This window comes from Maylandia zebra, linkage group LG15, assembly GCF_041146795.1.
Source record: "Maylandia zebra isolate NMK-2024a linkage group LG15, Mzebra_GT3a, whole genome shotgun sequence".
NCBI lineage: Eukaryota > Metazoa > Chordata > Actinopteri > Cichliformes > Cichlidae > Maylandia > Maylandia zebra.
The window spans coordinates 26,316,397-26,337,784 of record NC_135181.1 but is presented as its reverse complement, the minus strand read 5'-3'; the positions used below and the strand labels follow the sequence as shown (position 1 = coordinate 26,337,784).

General features: G+C 41.0%; 2 protein-coding genes across 4 annotated transcripts in view; both read right to left on the bottom strand.

Annotated features, from left to right (window-relative positions):
- Positions 1-299: 299 nt before the first annotated feature.
- Positions 300-8,688, bottom strand: LOC101467212 (claudin-20-like). The gene is made up of 2 exons (XM_076874219.1): positions 6,809-8,688; positions 300-3,254 (listed from the first exon to the last, which is right to left on the bottom strand). Exon 1 carries the CDS (start codon positions 7,689-7,691, stop codon positions 6,873-6,875), a length of 819 nt encoding a protein of 272 aa, XP_076730334.1. The 5' UTR covers positions 7,692-8,688; the 3' UTR covers positions 300-3,254; positions 6,809-6,872.
- Positions 8,689-15,202: 6,514 nt separating this feature from the next.
- The window catches only part of tiam2b (TIAM Rac1 associated GEF 2b), a 47,014-nt gene continuing 40,828 nt past the window's right edge, over positions 15,203-21,388 (bottom strand). For all 3 annotated transcript variants that reach the window (XM_004561100.6, XM_012921821.5, XM_076874212.1), the window contains exons 14-24: positions 20,793-20,981; positions 20,049-20,117; positions 19,833-19,958; positions 19,199-19,307; positions 18,939-19,118; positions 18,701-18,819; positions 18,503-18,611; positions 18,360-18,418; positions 17,838-17,928; positions 17,647-17,734; positions 15,203-17,561 (exon numbers count right to left, since the gene is read on the bottom strand). In XM_004561100.6, coding sequence (XP_004561157.2) covers positions 17,015-17,561; positions 17,647-17,734; positions 17,838-17,928; positions 18,360-18,418; positions 18,503-18,611; positions 18,701-18,819; positions 18,939-19,118; positions 19,199-19,307; positions 19,833-19,958; positions 20,049-20,117; positions 20,793-20,981 — 1,686 coding nt within the window. In that variant the 3' untranslated portion in view covers positions 15,203-17,014. The remainder of the gene's footprint in view (positions 17,562-17,646; positions 17,735-17,837; positions 17,929-18,359; positions 18,419-18,502; positions 18,612-18,700; positions 18,820-18,938; positions 19,119-19,198; positions 19,308-19,832; positions 19,959-20,048; positions 20,118-20,792; positions 20,982-21,388) is intronic.

Here is a 21,388-nt window from a genome sequence, read left to right as displayed (position 1 = left end):
ATGATGGTAACAGAAATGCATGCTTAAAAATACTGTTTGATCTTCATGAGCTTCATTGCATGTGTGTTTGTGTTAGTAGGATTAATGCATTTTTCTGTTTGTGTAATTTTTGTGTACCTCTCCTCTTCGCAGTGGTCCAGACACTTTTCAATTCTCCACGTAAGGCAGTCGTTTTTTCTTCCCAGTTTCCTAAACCCAAATTTCATTTCCCACACTAAAACAGCCTTCCTCCATGTCCTCCCCTTGTCACGGCTGGGGGCAGTTGTGTGGTGTATTGAAAAAAGGATCCAAAATGCAGGTACTGGCTGGGGTGCGAGTGAGTGTTTATTTACAGCGGTGAGAAGGTGACAAAACAGGAAGAGCAGAGCGGGGAGTAAACAAACCTAAACTGGGAAAACTAAAGAACAAAACTTAAACCAGACACTCACGGGAGGAGGCGCAAAATGCACAAAGAGAGATGGCAGAGAGACGCAGAATAAATACCGGGTAACAGAATAATGCACACTGACATGGAACTAAACAGACAACACAACAGAGAGCACAGGAAAACACAGGGCTTAAATACACGGGGAGTAATCAGGGAATGGGCCACAGGAGGGAGACACAGCTGGGAGCAATTAGGCTAACGAGACAGGGGAGAGGTAAAACTGAACACACTGACATGAGACATGAACTTTCAGAATAAAACAGGAAACTAACAGACACAGAGAACCAGACAGGACACTGAACTTGACAGGCAGACTCATGAGCAGACACAATAACACCATGGACAGACAGAGGGAACACAGAGAAGTGGGAGCAGGCAGGCAAAGAACAGAAACCTAACAAATGGCAAAATCACAACAGAATACACACTCGGAATGAACAAAAGCATAAGGAAACACAAAACACTGAGTCCTCAGACTCAGGACCATGACACCCCTGCTCCTTCCACTGTGCTATACACATTTAGAAACCACAAGGGTCTGGTGTAAGTTACGGTGGCTTGGAAGTGCAAAGCGCAACAAATTAAAAATCTGCAACAAATTAAAAATCCGCAACAAATTAAAAAAACACAACAAATTAAAAATCCGCAACAAATTAAAAATCCACAACAAATTAAAAAACCGCAAAAATTAAAAAACTGCAACAAATTAAAAAACTGCAACAAATTAAAAAACCACAACAAATTAAAAATCCACAACAAATTAAAAATCTGCAACAAATTAAAAAACCACAACAAATTAAAAATCCACAACAAATTAAAAAACCGCAAAAATTAAAAAACTGCAACAAATTAAAAAACCACAACAAATTAAAAATCTGCAACAAATTAAAAAACCACAACAAATTAAAAATCCACAACAAATTAAAAATCTGCAACAAATTAAAAAACCACAACAAATTAAAAATCCACAACAAATTAAAAATCTGCAACAAATTAAAAATCCACAACAAATTAAAGAACCGCAACAAATTAAAAATCCACAACAAATTAAAAAAGCGCAACAAATTAAAAATCCTTGACGGAAAGGGATTGTCTCAAATACCGGAAGTGACAAAACGATTAACCTAATAGGGCTTTTGGAGAGTAATGTCACAAGAGGGGGCATGGCCAGGATTTTTGGTTGAGGCGCCATGTTTCTGGGCCGAACAAAGCGCTATTGAATAGCGATGGGATTTCCAGCTCTTTTTAGAGAACCGGCTCTTTCGGTTCGGCTCACTAAAAAGAGCCGGCTCTTTCGGCTCCGAACCGGATCTTCAGGTTGTTTTGTTGCTTTAATTAATTTATTATTAACAATAATATAAAATTATGCACAAAAGGAATTACTAATGTAAAAAAAAAAAGGGTTTTTATTTATATATGTTTATATATAAATATATGCAGTGGCCCCTAGAGACAAAACACGTACAAACTCCAAAAAGCACGTACAAACTCCAAAACACATTTCTAGCATGAGCTGAACTCCCAAAACAGAGCTACCTAGATCACTTAAATTACACAATTGAAAGCATGAAAGCATATGTGAATTGTTTGTGTATTTATACACAAGCATTCATATATAGTCAAATAATTAAAAAAAAAAAAGTTCATTTACCTGTTATTACCACACACCAAATCCGGTCCTTGGTACTTGCTGGCTTGTGTAGCCACTAGGTAACAAAAGCTCAACCCTAGCATCCTGGAGCACTTCTGTTGTCTTTTGTACGTGTTTTGGAGTTTGTACATGTACACAGCATCCTAACTCTTTAGCTAACTTAATAACTTTAGCTAAAGTGAATAGTTAGTGTAATTCACTAGTGCAGCATTACTGGATCACCTCTGTTTGAAGTGATATGTGACTATCACTGTGTTTAACTACCATAATAATTCTTAGGGTACTGAGTGCATGCTTAATTGGGGTTTTTTTTTACGTACTACTCCATTGCTATGTTTGACAGGCTGAAGTTGTCGGGTCACCTCCTAAATCGAACATTTTTTACAGGTGTTTTGTGCCAGAAATGGAGCGTCCACTGAAGACTGAAGATAGTGAATCTCTACGCCTTGCCATTGATCCCTCTTATGCCTTCATCTAGACAAGAGACATTAACTTAACCACTCTCACATGCTCTATACCTACATCACCTCCCCTGACAGTGGGCCTTTGTCATCACATGCTTAAACTCATCATATATTTTTGCATATGCTGAACAGGCAGTCAGACATGCTGTAACTGTGGGGTAGAAAACTGCATGAACACCATACAGCAGGGGTCTCAAACTCCAATCCTCGAGGGCTGCTGTCCTGCAACTTTTCCACGTGTCCCTGTTGCAACACACCTAGTAGGTCATTAGCAAGACTATACAACTTGACTGCATGCTGAGTTAGCAATTCAGCCATTTGATTCATGTTACAGCAGCTCATGAGTGAATGAACATGGTGCAATAAAAGTTTTTTTTAGAAGGATATGTTTCCAAATACATACATTTACTTATATTTACTTGAGTAGGGTTAGGGTTTGCCACCTCAGCATGCAGTCAAGTTCTATACTCTTGCTAATGACCTACTAATTGTATTCAGGTGTGTTGCACCAGGGACACATGGAAAAGTTGCATGACACCGGCCCTCGAGGACTGGAGTTTGAGACCCTGTCATATGGAATATGACAGGTGTGGTTGAACTGCATGAAGACTCTGAAGTTTCTCTTCTCTTCTGGCAGGACAGGAATGTGGCCTTGTCCTGTGAGGATGTACTTAGAGTAGAACTGGACTGTCACCGGCCTCAGGCTCTTCACCTTTTCAAAGACAAAGCAGTCATTTAGATAAAATATTAGATATCGTTTACCTGTAAATGCACAAAGAGAATTTAGAAATGTAATTATTTAACAACCTGCAAATAATCATGTGCAGTTCTGCAGTTTTTTAAATCTTAATATAAAATGAGTAACAGTACGGTGGCCATTAGTAAGGCTGCACTTTTTGCAGTGATCTCGTATAGAAAACGATTTCTGCATCAGTAGTATGTTTTTTTTCTGCTTTCAGAACTGTACATCATTAATTGCAGCTAGTAGGCTGTAATGCAGCCTTCAGTAATAGTAATACATCACATAGCAATAGTATATCGAAGATACTGAAGCGGAAAATAACCCAGATTGGTGTACTTTGTGCAGAGAAATGCTAACAGTGTGGTAGAAACACACCTCACTCCCAGGTTGGTTATTGTTCTGTATGGTGTACTGAGAACTGAAAATCTTTGACATGTTCAAAATAATGAATAAAATGTATACTCTTTCTCTACAGTTATACAGCAGTAAGTATCCTGGTGTGACTTGTGTTGTGTTTTATCCAAGTTCTAGTAGTGCAGGAACTGTACATTAAGGATTTACACATATTTGTCCTTTATCTAAAGGTCAAATCATCCTCACTAACTAAGCCAACCACATTTTTCAGATATGGTTGTAATGTGATTGCACTGAGGGAGAAGCGCTGCTGTTTCAGCCTTTGTTTGCTGGGTTCTGATCTTTTCATGAATGTGTAATGTTTTCTTTATGAACTTGTTCCTCAAGGGTTTGACACTGAAATGCTTCTGCAGACAAATCGACAGCATGGGTGTTCAGCTCAGTGCTCTTTTCCTTGATGGGTGATCATGTGACTGACAGCTCACTCAGGTTAAAGGACACTTCGCCCACCAAATGCACATGAGACTGCGGAGCTTCCAGTCTCCATCAGGGTTTAATTTACATCCAGAAAATGACTTCATGTCTTTCTCATTCAGCTGACACGGGATGCTGTGGAGGGGGTCTGTGTGCTGTGTGCATCCATCCGTGGTGAGAGGATAATGGGAAAGCAAAGAGCATCATTACCTCTCTCCATGCTGCTGTGCACCTCTCACCTCCCCCCAAAACATCAGGAAAATGTGGAGTGGATGTTTTTGGGTAGATGCTTTGGATTTGGACTTTAAATCTACAAACACACTGAAATCAAGAAGCTCGTCATTGTTTTTATTGCTTCAGGCACAATCTGTTCAACAGCACCGTTCACTAACTTTAAACAGCAACTGAATCACTGACAGCATGAACTCAATCTGAAACCACAGCCTCTGACCAGCAGGGGGCACATGACCAGATGGAACTATGCACCTGATTTTCTTCTTTTTGGACACTGATATTATAGCAGTGCTTAACACTTTATTTTACTGGTGTCGCTAATCCTCCCAGAAAGATTTGCTGTGAATCACAGGATATTTCTCATGAAGTAAGGCAGCTTTTTTTGTGCATTACAGATTAAATCAACTCAAAAGTCTCAATTAATTAGATGGAAAATACAAATAAACTAAAATAAAATATTACTTAGGCAACAGTTTTTTAAAATAAACTTTTGTTTAATAATTTTATTCTCACCACATAGTTTTTAAAATTGTTCTTTAGCTCATCTGGCCGAAGGACCAGTGAGAACTCACAGCGATTCCTACGTCTTCTACAGTTTTGATATGATTTTAATGAAACTTGCACACAGTTATCAGTTAATGGGTCTTTTCAGAAATTGTGCCAAAGGTGATGTTTGTGATGTTACAGACAATAATCTGTGAACTATGATGGACCATGAGCAGGGTGAGCTATGACATACATTTTTTTTAAACTCACCATCTCCTTGTGTTAAAGAAGAAAAAAGAGAAGGAACTAAACAAAACAAAAATCATTGTCCATCAAAATCAGAACCAGACTCATGGAAGATGCCATTCAATGACTTTTAGTCACTTTATTCACTTTATCATTGAATTCTAATAAAGTTTTATGGGTGACATTAGCTAACATGCTGTTATTTGCTAATTTCTTGTTAGGCGAGTCGACTGTTGCTAATATTGCTAATGCTGCTAACGTTCTGTGGCAGATTTCATTGTGGTTCACGGCTGTGCTGTTATCTAGCAAAACAGCTACAGTCAGCTTTATTAGCATAATTAGCCTAGCAGCTGGTATGAAGCAATTATCACACACAGTGATGAGCAAGAATGCTACTGACAAAATATTAAAATGAATATTGTTGCTGCATTTCATGCCATGATATACATGGAGGAAGTGTCTGTGTAACCAAGTAAAAATGAGTGAAGTGGATAAAATGAGTTACATTAAATTAAATTACAGATTTTCTGGGTTTGAACTTCGAGGACCTCAAAAATATACAAAGTAGCAAAATTCATCAAGTTTGTTCGGCTGTTTTTAGACGTTTTAAGGTGTTTTAAAATTCCCTTCATATGTTCCACAGTTTTAATATTCTGTGACTAAAAGTTCAGCCCTTTGAGAAACCTAGTGATTACTTTCTCAGTAATTATAAAAACACTGATAGAATCACTTGGACTTGTCAAAGTGTTTTTTCTGTGATAACAAACAGCTGATTTGGAATCAGCCTGTTTACTGGATATTACTGAAAACTAGCTGCAGATGATCCAATCCTGTTCTTACTCTTGTTTTTTAAATGTGGATGTCATGGATCTGAAAGCACTCGGCGTGTTTCATTCACACTGAACAAACAGTGACAAGCAGGCGGAGCTGTTGCTGTGGTGATGAAACTGCTTAAAGCTTTTTTTGATCGGCTGCATGTTTTAAAATAAGATGATCCTGAACTGTTAGTGTGATCTTTTGATTTATTTCTGTTTTTTAGGAACATGCAGCACCACAGGGGGAAAAATATGTCATTTTGATGTTGATGGTTCTTAAGTTTGATCACCAATAATTATCACTTCACAGTATGAAGTGACGGGTGACTTTGAGCCTCACTCTGAGGTCAGGCTTTAGTTTAAATCTGCCAAACTAACAGCCTCAGCTGGATGTGCTGATTCAAACAAACAGGGTTTTTTTTCAACTTTTTGACATTATTTTAAAATTTTAGATTCACAATCCGATGATGTATCTGAACATCACATAAACATCATCTACACAGTATTATTAAAATGTATGGCCAACATTTCTTTCTGAAGTGTAATGCAGCGTTTGGTGTGTGTGTGGTGGGGGGTTTGGCTTTTAAAGTCCTGTCACGGCCCCAGAAAGCTTTGGGCCGGCCCTGTTAGTGCATGGCTGAGTGTATGAAGGCAGACTGCAGCTGCAGCTGGAAAATAAAGTCAAATGATGGCTTTTCCATTTCAGTCACAGCTTGAATGTCTGTTTTTTTTTTCTTTTCTCATAGTCAGCAGGTTCAGTATTTTTGCCTTTAGGCCTTTGGTATCAGAAAGCTGTGGCAGGCAGTTTTTAAAGGATTTACAGTCTGCAGATTTTTTCTCTCTGCTGCTGAGACTTTCGACTCAACCCACAATCTGTAATTTCCAACATTTGGTAATTTTCCCATGTACACACACCTCCCCCTCCAAACGAGCCAGAGCGCCTCAGCTTCAGCTCCACGTTTCAGTATAGCCGTGAGCTTCAGACGTACTCCTGCAGGCTGTAGCTGTCCTTGATGTCTGTTTGAGGGAGTTTGGATGGAGACGAGTGATGCTCCTGTCTCTTGCGCGGCGTGGGTTTCTCCAGCTTCACGCTGTCTACCTGCAGCTGGACCGTCTTCTTTCTGTTTTTCGGCTGATTGCGTTCTACTTGCAGCCCCCGCCTCCTCCGCTCATCTGGGTGCAGCGTGAATCTGTCGGGGTCGGCGGGGGAAGCGCAATCCGGTCGCCTCGTTCTCTTTCCGGGACACGACAAACAAAAAATGACCCCCCCGGCCAGGAGGAATCCAGCAGAGATGAACGTGACGCACAGAGCTCCGCCGGGCTGATATTTACTGCTGTCCGGTAGGTCTGTGGTCAGGAAGGCAGTGATGACTTCGTTGGTGAACCAGGACGCGGGTACGAGGCAGAGGAGGCTGGCCAGGATGAAGCAGCCCCCCGCAGCGATGGCTGTGTGCCCCTTTGCTCTGTGGCTGCCCCCCCAGCGAGTACATTTGAGCCCCAAAGTGGCGAGACAGAGTCCGAACAGCGCCACTACGCAGGACAGGACCATGCCAGTCCGCGCGGCCTGCAGGTGCGGCGGCAGCGACAGCACCGAGTTCTTTACGGTACAGCTGAAGACGCCGGAGCTGTACCACACGCAATCCATCCACAGACCCTGCATCTGCGATATCGGGGTCATGATGCTGGTCCACACGTTGATGCTCACCTTCCAGTTGGGCATCAGGGTGGCCACGACAGCACCGAGGACGCCCAGGAGTGCCAGGGCGAACGCCAGGATCTGAATAGCGGCGGACAGCATGGTTCACCCCCCCTACTTCTGTCCCGGGCAGGTCCTGACAGCAGATAATTCCTCAGCTCAGGCTCCAGCGAGCTGCAACCAGAAGAGAAATGAGAATTGAAGTGAGCGTGGGAGCGTGACGGGCACACAGCTGAGGCTGCTGATGGGAATCTGTGTCTCTGTTTGGGGGTCGAGCTCGATGATTGCCTGCATTAGCTGATGTGGTGATCACTGACACTCAATTATATCCCTTTAAAGCTGCAGCAGCGCTCCCTCTGCAAAGACACAGAGCAGAAACTCGGAACTCTGCTGGAGTGAAGTTGTCTCCTGGATGGAGTAAGCACCGGACCACGAACAGGAGTACTCCTCTGAAAAGTTCACCTGTGCCGGGCTCTGCCAGCGTCTCCTCAAGTGACTGCTGGAGATGAAGCAGGGAAGCGGCGTGAATGAAAACAGAGGGCGTGTTGGTGAACAGCCTCTAACTACCCCTCTGCCTGCTGTCTCCTTGGCAACTGTACATACAGTTTCATCCCATTCTGCGTCCTGAAAGGAAACACAAGGCGTCCTCTCCGCAATCTCACTGTGAACAGAAGAAACTGTCCTTCTGAAAAAAGTCTGCTCCAGGAAATGTGTTTCCGCCTCCATCACCTGAAGGTCACTGGCTCGGCCGAAGGAGCTGCAGAGCGGCGTTCTTATCTGATGAGTTGATGGCGGGGTGCGTCAGCTCCACAACGCCGCTGAAATATTCTCCTCTGACTGCACGAAATCTGATTTTTACCTCAAAATGTTTGTTTCACTTTCTTTTCTTTACATTTTTGTCTCAGTTTGGTTTTTTTTGGGACTTTCGCAGGCTTTTGAAAAAACACAGCACCCCCTCTGAAGCTGACAATAACCACGGAGGAAAATGTAATTACTGATTATCAGCGATCACATGTGATGTCTGAGTCCTCGCTTTTGAACATGCCACATTTTTAAAACAATCACGCTGCGGCGTTGAGTCATTTTCTCTGGTTTGGAGATAAAACCGTGGAGCAGTTTCTCTTTATGGGGCTGCATTGTGAGCCGAGGTGTCGCCCGTCACGTGACCACGTGAAGAATCGCCCACTGCAACACGCTGATAAGAGTCTGCAGCCCGCCCACCCGTTCTATAGTCAGTCAGTCGGTGGCAGCCTGTTATTACCATAATCCTCAGTCTGGCTTTATCAGCTCAGACCTGCACAGACACGACCGGCTTCCTGTAAACATATGTCGGGTTTCTGCAGCCGGTGGGAAAACACAAGTTTAAAGACACACTAGCGTCACTGCCGCCATCATCACCGCGTAATTAATGTTGTTCTGTTGATACAGAAACAGTAGAAATGGATAAAAACACAATAGAGTCGATTGCGTTTCCCACCAGAGAACCGCAGAGGTGATGTCATCACCATGGTCACACGGCGAGGTGCTGCGGCGTTGATGTGGGCACATTTCTGCTCCCTGGCCCAAATCCGGCCTTCGGAACACGAGCCGCTGTGACATCATCACCGACGACGGCAGGTGACACAGGTGACCTCGCCTACTCAGGCTTTCCGTGTTGAATATTTAATATTTGGTGACATTAACACAATATGTTCATTTTTCTATGCAGGTTTTTTGGGGATCTAATTGTGGTTGGAAAAGAACTAAATCTACTGAATCATTTTAATAAAGTGATAAAAGAACAATTTAATCTCTTTTTGTAAACGTCTGTTTAAGGAACTCGTGTAAAAATATTTATTCACTCTGCACAGAGTTGCAGAGTGAATAAATACAATAATATTTATTGTATTTCCATAATTTCAGATTTATTTATATTTATTATATACTTAATTTGCCCTGTTAAAAAAAAATAACTTAATAATTTTATATCATACATAAATCATGTGTTTTATAAAGGAGAGTGTGAAACTTTAAAATAAAATATTAAAATATTCAAAATATAAAACAGACAGAGGCGAGATGCTAATAAACAAATGATGTCAGTAAAACTGATGCAGGTTAAGGTCATATTACAAAAGTAACAGATGAAGGCCGACTCCTTTCATGTGACATAATACTACTACTAATAATAATAACAACAATAATAATAAATGTAGCACTGCAGCGCTGAGCTGTCTTTTCTCTGTGGCGGTGTTTATTGTCCTGAGTGGGAAACGCTTTTTATTCTGTGATTCATGTTTGACTGAATCAGAAACACTGTCATGCTTTTCTATGGGCTGTTGTCGGTAACGATTTGGTTATTTCCTGCATTTTATGACATTAAATCTTAGATGTGGGAGTGTCCTTGAATGCACCGCCAGATTTCCCAACAGTCCAATTTATTAATGAACGTCTATGCGTGTCGTCCCAGATCTCTGACTGATCTATAAATGTTCAGATAATTGTGAGAGGCCATGTTTGTGTCTTTCATTTTGTCCCGTTACTTGTACATCCTCATATTATAGAAGCTGTTTGGTGTTTTCTTGATCATTTATTTGAGCTGTTTGATCCTCAGAGTGTTCTGCTCCTTTACATCAAGTGTTTCGAGCCTCCTGCAGTGTTTGGGTCTCTTGTTCTGTGTTCGTGCACATGCTGAACAGCCTGTTTTAACATCCAGCCGCTTGCCGTGTTGCTCAGCGATGTGAAACCAGGCAGCGGGCTATTAGAGGCGGGTCTCTGGAGGGTTGAGTGGCCGCCCGCGGGCCTGAATGTCTGAACGCTGCAGAGGACAAACTGAGAAGCTGCTTTTCTGTCCTTTAAGGTTTTTCTTTTAATGCTGTGTTTTTCTGCTGTTGTTCAGGAAGTCTGATTACTGGCGAGCAGCTTTGTTTTCTGTCTTTTCTACTTGTCTAAAGACAAAAATGAAGAAATTAATTTTATTTTTATCTTTTGTATTTTACATTTAATAATTCTCACATTTTTTCATTTTATTTATATATTGTTTTCTTTGTGCGGCTTTTTGTAAATTCTTTTGTTTTAATTAAAAAGAAGCATTTTCGCTATTTTAAATTATTTTTATTTTATTTTATTTTATTTAAAGATCATTTTGTCTCTATGACTTGTTTGGATGGGGAGAGTTTAAATTTGGTTTTACAGTTGCTTGTTTAACTTAAAAAAATCTGTTTGCATTTATCATAATCAAGATTATTGTTAAAATTTTCACACCTTGTGATGATTCGTTGGTCAACGATCTTCAGGACCACCTCCGTGGGGATGTCCCCCACCCAGCGGGGGTGAAACACCCGGGAATCCACGCTAACCAAAGAGGCCTCTGTGATGAGACAAGACTGTGACGACCTGGATGGTTACCGACTTTATATAAAATTTAATTGATTTTTCTTTTCATGCACCTGTAATTTACATTTTGTAAATTACTTGTGTTATATTTTTAAAATTAATGTACTGGTTTCTGTATGAAAACACACACTGAATCAGTGTGTGTTTATGGTATAAAGCAGCCTAAATAAAAATGTTGCCAGTAATCACTTGGGAATGAATCTAAATAAATAAATGAGCGTTTTCATTCTGCCGTTTTCATTCAGGAACATCTTTCTGATTTCTCAGTGGTTTGTTTCTCTGATGGAGAAACGTGATAAATCTGTGTGAGCTCAGCAGTGTGGGTGGATATCTTTGCTTCACACTCTGCTGATGTGAGCCGACTCGATGAGGACGAAGAATGAAGAAGAGTGGAAGGATTTCCTCTGACTCCTCCTCAGTATCCACAGAGCCGTGCAATTCCTCATTCTTTCACCCAACACAGCTGAAATTAGCTTCACATTAAAGTAGACAGTTTGACCTTTGACCCCTCAGTCACAGTGATAATAGTTTGGAGCTGAATCAAACCATCTGGCAGAAACAACCCCCCCACCGCCACCCCAGGCTCCATCAGCCATCAGTCAGCAACCAGCGGGGGATATAAATGAAGTGCTTTATCTATGCTCAACACACACAGCCTGAGAGTGTGTGTGAGCGTGTGTGAGTGTGGATGTGTATTAATATCTTTGTGGGGACTAAAAATTAGAAGTTTACTGTACTTGTGGGAACCAACAGACCTTATGGGGACCAAAATCCTGAAGGCATATTTGACACTCAAAATGTGGTTTAATGTCAAGGTTACAGTCAGGTTATGGTCAGGTTTAGGCTGAGGGTTAGGGTTAAGCATTCATTTTTGATGGTTAGTTAGCGGCTGGGGAAAGCATTATTTCGTGACTTAATTCTATGGCTAAAGTTTTAATTGCTATTCTCTTTTGTTTTATCAGGTTTTAACTGTCCATCCATCCATCCATTCGCTTCCGCTTATCCTTTTCAGGGTCGCGGGGGGCGCTGGAGCCTATCCCAGCTGTCATAGGGCGAACTGTTGTTTGGGTTTTAACTGTATTTTTTTAAAAATTTGTCTTATTTATCGTCAGATTGCTGTTCAGCACTTTATTTGAAAGCACTTTATAAATAAAGTTATTATTATTATTATTATTATTTCAATTAGATGTCCTGACAAGGATATTAAAACACGACTCTCGCTCTCGCTCTCTCTCTCTGTGTATGTGTGTGTGTGTGTGTGTGTTACACTGACCTTCATCATAAAAATTATTAAAGTAGCTTCATTTCAGTTTAATTAGAAATGCTCTGCTTTAAAGTCAGCCTAAACATGCTAATAGATGTTTTTTCTTCCATGTCACAGTAGTTCTGTGTTGTTGGTGAAATATCAGTAAATATTTATCCCAAAGCAAAATTAATGGTATTACAGGAAGTTAAACATTTAAGTCAAAGACAGATAGCTTAAATAAGTAGAAATTATAAGGCTGATGTAGATTTTTTGGCTCACAAGATTTGAAGATTTTTCATCCATCCATCCTTTTCAGGGTCGCGGGGGGCACTAGAGCCTATCCCAGCTGTCATAGGGCAAAAAGCGGGGTACACCCTGGACAGGTCACCAGTCTGTTGCAGGGCTAACACACAGGGACAGACAACCATTCACACTCAGAAAGACCCCAGCCTGATGTGGAATTGAACTCAGGACCTTCTTGCTGTGCGGCAACAGTGCTAACCTCTGTGCCACCGTGCTGGGTCAATAATTAATATCTTGATGGTTAAACTGTCTGAACCATTATGAAAACGTTTTCTGGTTCTTTTCTTTTTCTGGCATCTCTTTTTCAGTTGAGCAAACATGGTGCACGATGGCTGTAAACCCTTCATCCACCCCGACCTCCTCCTACCTCCTCTTATTGATTCAATCAATAAAACGTCTCAACCTCATCCCACTAGAGATTACTCTGCACATAACTGTAGTTATTGTGAAGGCTATTTTAACCCCTGAATGCGAAGATACGGGGCAAATGAAACTGATGCAGGATTCACAGATAGAATAATCACTGATTTATTTTTATGCAGAAAGGTAAAGAAAACAAAAGCAAAAACAGTCACTGAGAAAATACACTGAGAGAGGACACAACAAAGACCAGATGCAGGAGATGTATATAGATGCAGATAATATATAGACACGAGAACATTAGGACAGAGTAGACACCCCTGGGAGCACAGTTGAACACGATGTAACTAGAAGGGCATAAAAGGATGAAACACAGATTGACGATCGCAGGAAAGAGATGAATACCAGGACGAAAGACATAGCCAAGACAGGAAAACCACAAAAACACAGAGAGCAGAACGACACGGGGACAAAACTGGGGAGACGAAAAGGGTAACAAAGCACGGAGATGAAACTGGGACAGGCTGGACACGAAAAGGGAATCAAACAAGATCCAAGGAGTAGAAATATAAAAAGCTCAGAGGTTTTTGTATGTAAAAATGTCTCAAATTCAAGGGAACAAATACAGAGCCCTCCCACCACCAGCAGTTTCTTACAGCTTCTGACATCAAAGTATTCAAGCTTTCCGAATGGATGGTGAGAGTTTAAGCTAAAACCCTGTGAGTTCCTGTCCTGTATGTGTGTTTAAATGTCCTGCCGCTCACACTGACTATGAAAGCCGAGAGTGAAGTTAAAAACTCCGGGGCTTCATCAGGCCCCCAGCTCTTTCGGGGTCTCTGCAGGTCTTCAGAGGTTCCTCAGTCGGGATTAAAAGTCTTAAATGTAATTAACAGAAGCCTGACTCTGTCTCTGTGCTGCAGATGGAAACATCAGGTCTAAATGTTCCTGCCGATGCTCTTTGCCTGACGTGACAGTAACTGTGCAGGAGGATTTTTTTATATTACTGATAAAAAAAAATAATAAAAATAATGATAGGATTATATGATTATATGATAAATAAATAAAAAAAAACAAAGGACAGGGAGCGCTGCGTGTGTTCAGCTGCACAGTCTCTCCTCTTTTACTGGTAGAAATGCTTTTATTCTAGATACTACAAAGTTGTGCATATATATATTTATCACACTATATTTCTGAATAAACAGGTTGTTTTAAAGAGCTCTCTGATTTCAAGTGTAGGGCTGAAACAGAATGCCACCACCACAAGTTATCTCCCTCTTAGATAGTCAAAACCCAGCTAGTGATGAACTTTACGGGGAGCGACTCAAGAGACGTCCAATAAGAGTGAAAAACACTGTTGATTGACATACGACCTGTGAATAAACACGTTAGAAGTTCACCTAGGCAACCGGAGCCTGAAATATCCTCACATGACCAGCTTTCAGCTCCTCAGTGACCATTAGGTGAACTGAGCGATGAGTGTTTAAAGCCTAAAGGTCTGAAATTATGTCATTTGGTGAGGCAAGCTGTTCAGTCTCCAAATAGATGCAGAGTTTTTAAAAGGTTTTAAAAAGCTGTAAATTTATGATAAATGTGCCAATTTTCTTCCTCCTTTCTACAGTGGTTACTCTGGCAACAAGAGCTGAAGAGACAACACACACCATACACACACACTCAGTTTTTACCTTCACTGCTTTTTAAATTTTAATTTATAGATCCAAAAGTGAGCTGAGCGTCCTGTTCCCCTGAAGGTGAAGTCAGACTGAAATGAGTGAAAGGAGGAAATCTGAGTATCATCACAGGAAATGATAATGTTCATGAAACAAACACGACTTCATGACAAGAACAACGAGAGTCTGCTGGGTTAGGTATGCCTGTAGAGTGTCTGTAGCTCGTGGACCGCTGCACAAGGTGTCGGTGTTTTAATGTTGGAGGGTAGAGCGCAAAGTGGAGAACTGGAGGCAAGGGGAGGATAGCTGCCCAAGACACATACAAATTCTGAAAGAATAAGATTTTATTATCTCTTTACATTAATAATGAGACCTGCAGAGAGCACAGGGACCTCAGCTTTACTCAGCAGTGCACAGACAGAGCTCTGCAGCATCACAAATCCACTTCAGTGAATCTTTTCTGTTTTTTCCCTGACAGCTTTACAACTACTCAGTGAGCAGCTGGGGCGAGTTTTGAGAAAAGTCAGCGTCTTCTATGCAAACCACGGCTAGCCGCAGCTAACCACCCACTAGCAACCAGTGGTTGCCAGGGGGGTTTCAGCTGGTCACAAGGCCTTGAAGTTTTCTGTTCAGAGACTGAATAAACAGCAATAGGAGGAGCATTTCAGGTCAAAAATCTTTAATTAAATATTTTTTTCATTTATTTGCCTTGAACAAATATTTAAGAAAATAAATTACCAAATACTTTAACATTTTAGAAAATATAAAACACAAATATAAAATAAAAACACTGGTGTCTCTCTAGTGCTTGGTCAACAAAACATTACAAATATATAAATATAAAAACTCGACTGAAGGCTTTGATCCAGCAGCTCCAGATTTTTCCAGAAACTGCTTTTGTCAAGAAAGTTTCTCTGTTAGACAGAAAAGTTCAAAATGAGTGCTGCACACAAGAATATTTACAACACAAGAGTTTGACAGCTGTCGCCGAGTTCAGGCAGCAAGTCCAACATTCGGTTTGGTCCATCATTAGCGAACAAGATGAAACTGAGCTGGTTGGACCCTTCAGAGAGACGCTTGGTTAAGTGAAAAGAACTGAGCACCATGTTCTCTCGAGGAATTTTTAGAAAGAACACTCCAGTTTCTGGAAAGTTTTGTGAGGTCTGCAGTTTGTCTCTGAGACAAATGATTCTGTTTGTTCTTTGAGGTTTGTGAGCTGTGTTAGCGAGATGCCTGAGATGGGTCTACAGTTTCAGAGCCTCTGTGAGAGAAAAAAGACTGAGAATAAAGTTGAAAAATTTGGTATAAATTTACATTTTAAAAGACAGATTATTATAAACTCGTGTAAAGAAAAAGACACTTTTCAGGCTGAATTTCATGCAGGAATTTCAGTAGTTTGAAGATAAAATTGTTTTTTAGAGAAAGCTATATTTAAAGATGTTGATAGAATAAAGTTTTACTGTGAGGGCAACATAAACATATTATTTCAAAGCTGAAGTAATTTATTTAAAGAAAATGTAAAATTAAAAAAAATTCAGAAAGAAAAAAAAACACTCAAAAAAAATTTTTAATGAAAAAACTAAAAACTGCTTGCCAAATGTTTTTTGGGTTTTTTTTTTTGCATAAATAACGGTAATTTTAAAGGTTAACAGGTAATGATATTGATATTTAAAAAAATAAAGGTGCACTTTTGTGGAAAGAGGTCACATTTCTGAGAGATCAACCTGTAATTTTATGAGAATAAAATCTTATTTTTAAATATAAACAAATCAAATTTCTTTTTGAGACTAAAAACAAACAAACAAAAAAAATTCATAAATTAAAAATGAATTTTAGGAATTTAAGAACTTGCATGAACTGATGTTTCAAAGTGTTACACGTTTTCTTTAAATTTACATTTTTCTTGGACTTTATTGTCAGACTCTTTTCTCTCACTTTCCGGTGACGTTCGACTGCTGTTTATTTTTGTTACCATTAAATCACTGGTGAGCTTTTAATGCTGAATCAGAGAGATCAGTAAAAAAAATCCCAGATTGGCTGATATGACTTCCTCTTGTACAAAAATTTGTTATCAATCCACCTCCAGACCTTTTTTATTTGTTGAAGGTTTCAGTGTCATGAATCTCGCAGCCAATCAGAGGGCTGGACAGATGTCCTGCTATCTCATTGTCTCACTGAGAACAGTTCAAGTGTTGGAGAGATGAAGATCCTCTCAAAGGGTCAGTTAGTCTGTCAGCATTTCCTTTGGTGTAGTGACCTGTGATGACCTGCAGGAGGCGATGTGTGAGGAATGAAGCTGCTTCACACTCTCGAAAATGACCCGAACCTCGTCAGATGGCACCTTTTGGTCAGCGTGGACCTCCATGTTCAGGTCTGTGGAGCAGGTGTGATAAACTTCCAGCTCAATCGTCTGGATTTATTTAGACTCCCCACATTGTGACCATCCTCCTTGTGTTAGCATGTTAGCTTTGTCCCTACACTGCGGGCATGGCGGCGGTCGTCTGTAACCCCAGGAGGGGGTCATAGAAGCAGTCCTCGCTTATCATGGAGGTCATGCTCTGAACGCTGAAGTCTCTCTCCAGCAGGTTGCTGAGGTCCTGCAGATCTCCAGGACTTCGCCGTAGGCTAGAGCTCCGCTTATTTTTCTCCTCCTCACTTATAGATGTCCCTCTTTGTTCCACCTCCTCCTCTCTGAAGTTGAGCCTCTGCAGCTGGGCCTCCAGCTCGCTAGTCAGGGAGCAGAGTCTGCCTCTCATCCCTGCAGCGGCACTGGAGCTGGAGGCGTGGCTCGGCAGCAGAGGCTCTGAGCATGTGTCGCCCAGGACGCCGTCAGACCTGCAGCTCTCCTGCAGCTGGTGAGGAATTGTCTTCTGGGTGTCAGAGTGGCGCTGCTGCCTCCTCCTCCAGGAGGCGCTTCTCTCAGCCGTAGACAGCCTGCTCCTCCTCAGGGATCCCACAGGAGCTCGGTCTCTGAGGAGCAAGCGCAGGGCTCGCAGCACGCTGGCCTTTGTCTCCAAACCGCTGAAATACAAACACAGAGCTGAAGCTTAACATCATCATGCACAGAGTCGAGAACCACCACAGGAACTTGATTGGCTGTCCGTACCTGCTGCACAGCTGGAACACCGTCTCTGGTCGTCCCTCCACTTCAGACCGACTGTGAACCAGCTCCCACACACATGAGTCCTCAGAACCTACACACACAGCACAGTGAGCTCAGACTGTCACAGCGCCTCCTGCTGGAGAGCTGTTGCACCAGCACTGCAGTAACAAACCTCACTCTGATTGGTCACTCACCTGTGATGTTAGCCGGTCTGACCTGGACCGCTGAAACTGGGATTAACCAGCGGAATCTGAAGGGGTCAAGGTCAGCTGATCGGGACGAGGTCTGTGAGAAAAAAACTTAATTTGACTTAAAAACTAGACATTTTTGGCCTCCATCTTTCTTTTAAAACCTCACAGTGTTTAGATTTATTTAAATGTGATGTTATCTCTCATATGTTTGGTTTTACTTTATCAAAAAATGAAAAGAACAACAATATTATAGTTGAAAAGGAAATTTTAAGTGATTTCATTTATGGGATTTATATCTTTGTTATGATCATTATTTTGATATTCTTTTGATATTTTTAAATATTCTTTAACACATAACACATATTGTTTTACTTTTTAATTGACAGATTTGCATTTTTAATATCATTTTTTTAACACTTTGTTAATTTTTTTGTCACTGTATTTTTTTGTTTACATTGGCATAAATAGACATACAAATCTGTTCAGTTATACAAATTAGGAGATGAAGAGTAGACGTGCACTCACCATCTTCTTCTTCAGTTTGCTGTTCTCACGGTAAACCAGGATGACGGCTCGTTTGAACACTGAGGACAAAGACAGACTTGTGTTATTCTCCATCAGTTATTACCTGTGCAAGTAAAGAAGTGTGAAGAAGAGACTTCACCCACCAAACAGCGTCAGCTCTGGTTCCTTCCTCAAGCGACCCAGAGAGGGCAGGGGGTTCAACCAGACCACCGACGAGTGGACCAGAAACTCCCCCATCGAGATCTCCGTCACCTGAGGGTGGAGGAAAAAAAACCCCTTCAGGGTACGTGATGCACACAGGTGACGCTCAAGTGTGTGTGTGTGTGTGTCATTGTGTTTACCTGTTTGTCGGCTCCACTCTGCTCTGCTGCCAGCTGGTCAAACACGCAGCCGTAATCCTCATAGATCTTCTGCATCTCGTTGATGTGACTCGCCACCTTTTCCATTGCTCGCAGCGCCTCTGAGTGGATGACAGTGGAAGTGCAGCTGGTCACAAAACATGTTTAAATACAATACTGTGAGGTCTGTTACCTCTCAGGTGTGTGTGTGGGTTACCTGTCAGGTGTATGTTTGGGTTACCTGTCAGGTGTGTGTGCTCGGGGCTCTCTGCATCTGTCAGGGACACGAGCTCTCGGAGCAGCAGCGGATACTTCAGGACTCTCTGAACAGGTTTGATCAGGTATGATTCCAGGGAAGACGAGTGCTGATTGGTCGGATTTCTGGCCTCCAGGAACTGTTTGAAGGCTGCGTCTGTTTTGGCTGCGTCACAGGTGGTCAGGGTTAAAGGTTAAATGGAGTGCTGCTTAAATGAGTTTAAAGTGCTCAGACTGTGTTTTCACCTCTTTCCAGAACTTTCTGGACTTTGATGTGATTCGCACAGAAGCCACTGTAGAGCTTGAAGTGATCGGCGTAGTACAGAAATGATCCACCCAATGGGAAGAGGAGTTTCTGAATGAAACACAAATGAGGTGTGAAAAAACTAAACCCATCGAACAAGCAAATAAAAACTTTTGTTCATTAAAATATGGAAATTCCGCATTTAAAATATTGAAACATTTAAAAAGGAGAAATATGTTAACAGCTTAAAATAAATAAAATAGAGTTAATAAATGAATAAAATGTACAAAAAAATAAAAAAAAGATAAACTGTGAAAAGACAAAATATCTCAAAAAATATATACTATGTATATAATGTAATTAAATAAATTATTAAAAAATAAAAAAACTAAGTAAAAAATAAAATAACAATAATAATAATGGACCCGAAATGGAGTATATAATAAATATATCAGTTTTAACAATTGGGGAAAAAAATGCATAAAAGTAAAACATCACAGGGCCAAAATAAATCACTGGAGCTTAAATAAATAAAACAATAAAACTTGCATGCATGCACAACTAAAACAAAAAGAATAAAATAAAAAAATTAATGAAGGAAATAAAATCTGTCTGAACCAGCTGATGGACCTTCACCTTGAACTGCTCGGGGGTTTCCAGGCTGCTGAAGTTCGGACAGGCGGCGATTCTCTCCTCCAGCGTTTGGAGAAAAACTCTCTGAAAGTCCAACATCTCTGGCAGACTGCCGAACAGCGCCTCCATCTGACAGAGTGACAGAGAGACACACTGCGGTCAGAGTCACAACCACAACCTTCACTTCACAACCGTCACTTACTGTCGGCTCGTCTTTACCTCGTCTTTACTGAGGAACGTCTCCTTCTGCAGGGGGGTGAGGTAGATGTCGAACAGACAGACGAGATCCTGAAACAGAACCAAAAAAATGTTCTGATATTAATCAAAGTCTAATTTCTTTTTTCAAATTTAATTATCGGCTCGAATCAAATAGTAAGATCTTTCCAGCAGTTTTAAACACACAGGTTTGAAGATATAAAGATGTTTAAGCATACACTCTAATTAAGACAAAAATATTAATATAGCAGATTCTTTTAATATTTGTAAGGGACCCATTTTATACAACCATTTAAAACTAAAACTGTACAAATTGTGTGTAAAATCATAAGAATAGATTTCTTTATCACTTTAACATAAAAAAATAGTTTCTGTTTTATTTTATTCTATAAATAAACTGATAAAAAACTGGAGTTTCACACAGTTTTTTCTACTCCTGGTTTAGTATGATGTCACAGAGAGGGGAAATCCCCAAAATGGTAATATCAGGGGCAGCCAATCAGAAGAAATCTAGACATAAGTGGGAGGAGCTAAAACAGCATGTTTCAGACAAAGGAGAGGGTAAAAGGTTGAAGGACCAGAATAAGATAAGGAAGGATTATTTTGAACTGAATCATGCAAAGCTACTCTTGTAGAGACAAAGAATAAAAACATGGAGCTGAAAATGAGTCAAAACGCGTCCATTAACATATCAGATGTACTAGCAGTAGTACCACAGTAGTACTACTGTTGCTGTTGTATTCTGACCTTGACGTAGGACTTCTCGGTGTCGACCAGCTCCTGGATGACCTTACGCAGACGCTGACACACGCTTAGGTGGGTGGGGCTCACCGGCTGCAGGCTGACCTCTCTGCCGTACGGGTTTTTGGGGTTGTCGCCATCTCCTGTCTGGCCTTCTGGAAAGGTCTGGTAAAGCGAGTAGACCTGGTCTAAGTTCTGGGAGGGAAACACAGGAACCAAAGCTCAATGAAATCATTCAGGACAACACCACTGTTCATGTGCTTGACAATAAAGAAGAAAAATCAGAAAACAGACCCCACCCCCCCGGTCCTATTATAGCTGGGGTATTCTTCAGCTCCCACATGACCGTGAATTAGATAAGCAGAAGAAGATGCATGGATCCCAGGTGGAAGTCCAGTAACTGATTTTTGTTCCACTCACACTCAAACTTGAGTGACAAACCGGAGAGAACTGTGGCTCTGAGTCAGGAGAACGAGGATCAGTGGAGCAGGAGGTTAATCTCTCTGCTGGATTTTGGGGAGGTCTGGGAAGCCGCTGAGCCAGAGATGAGGTTAAACACACAAACACCAAAATCCAAACAGACAAACACAAACCTGTTCCCA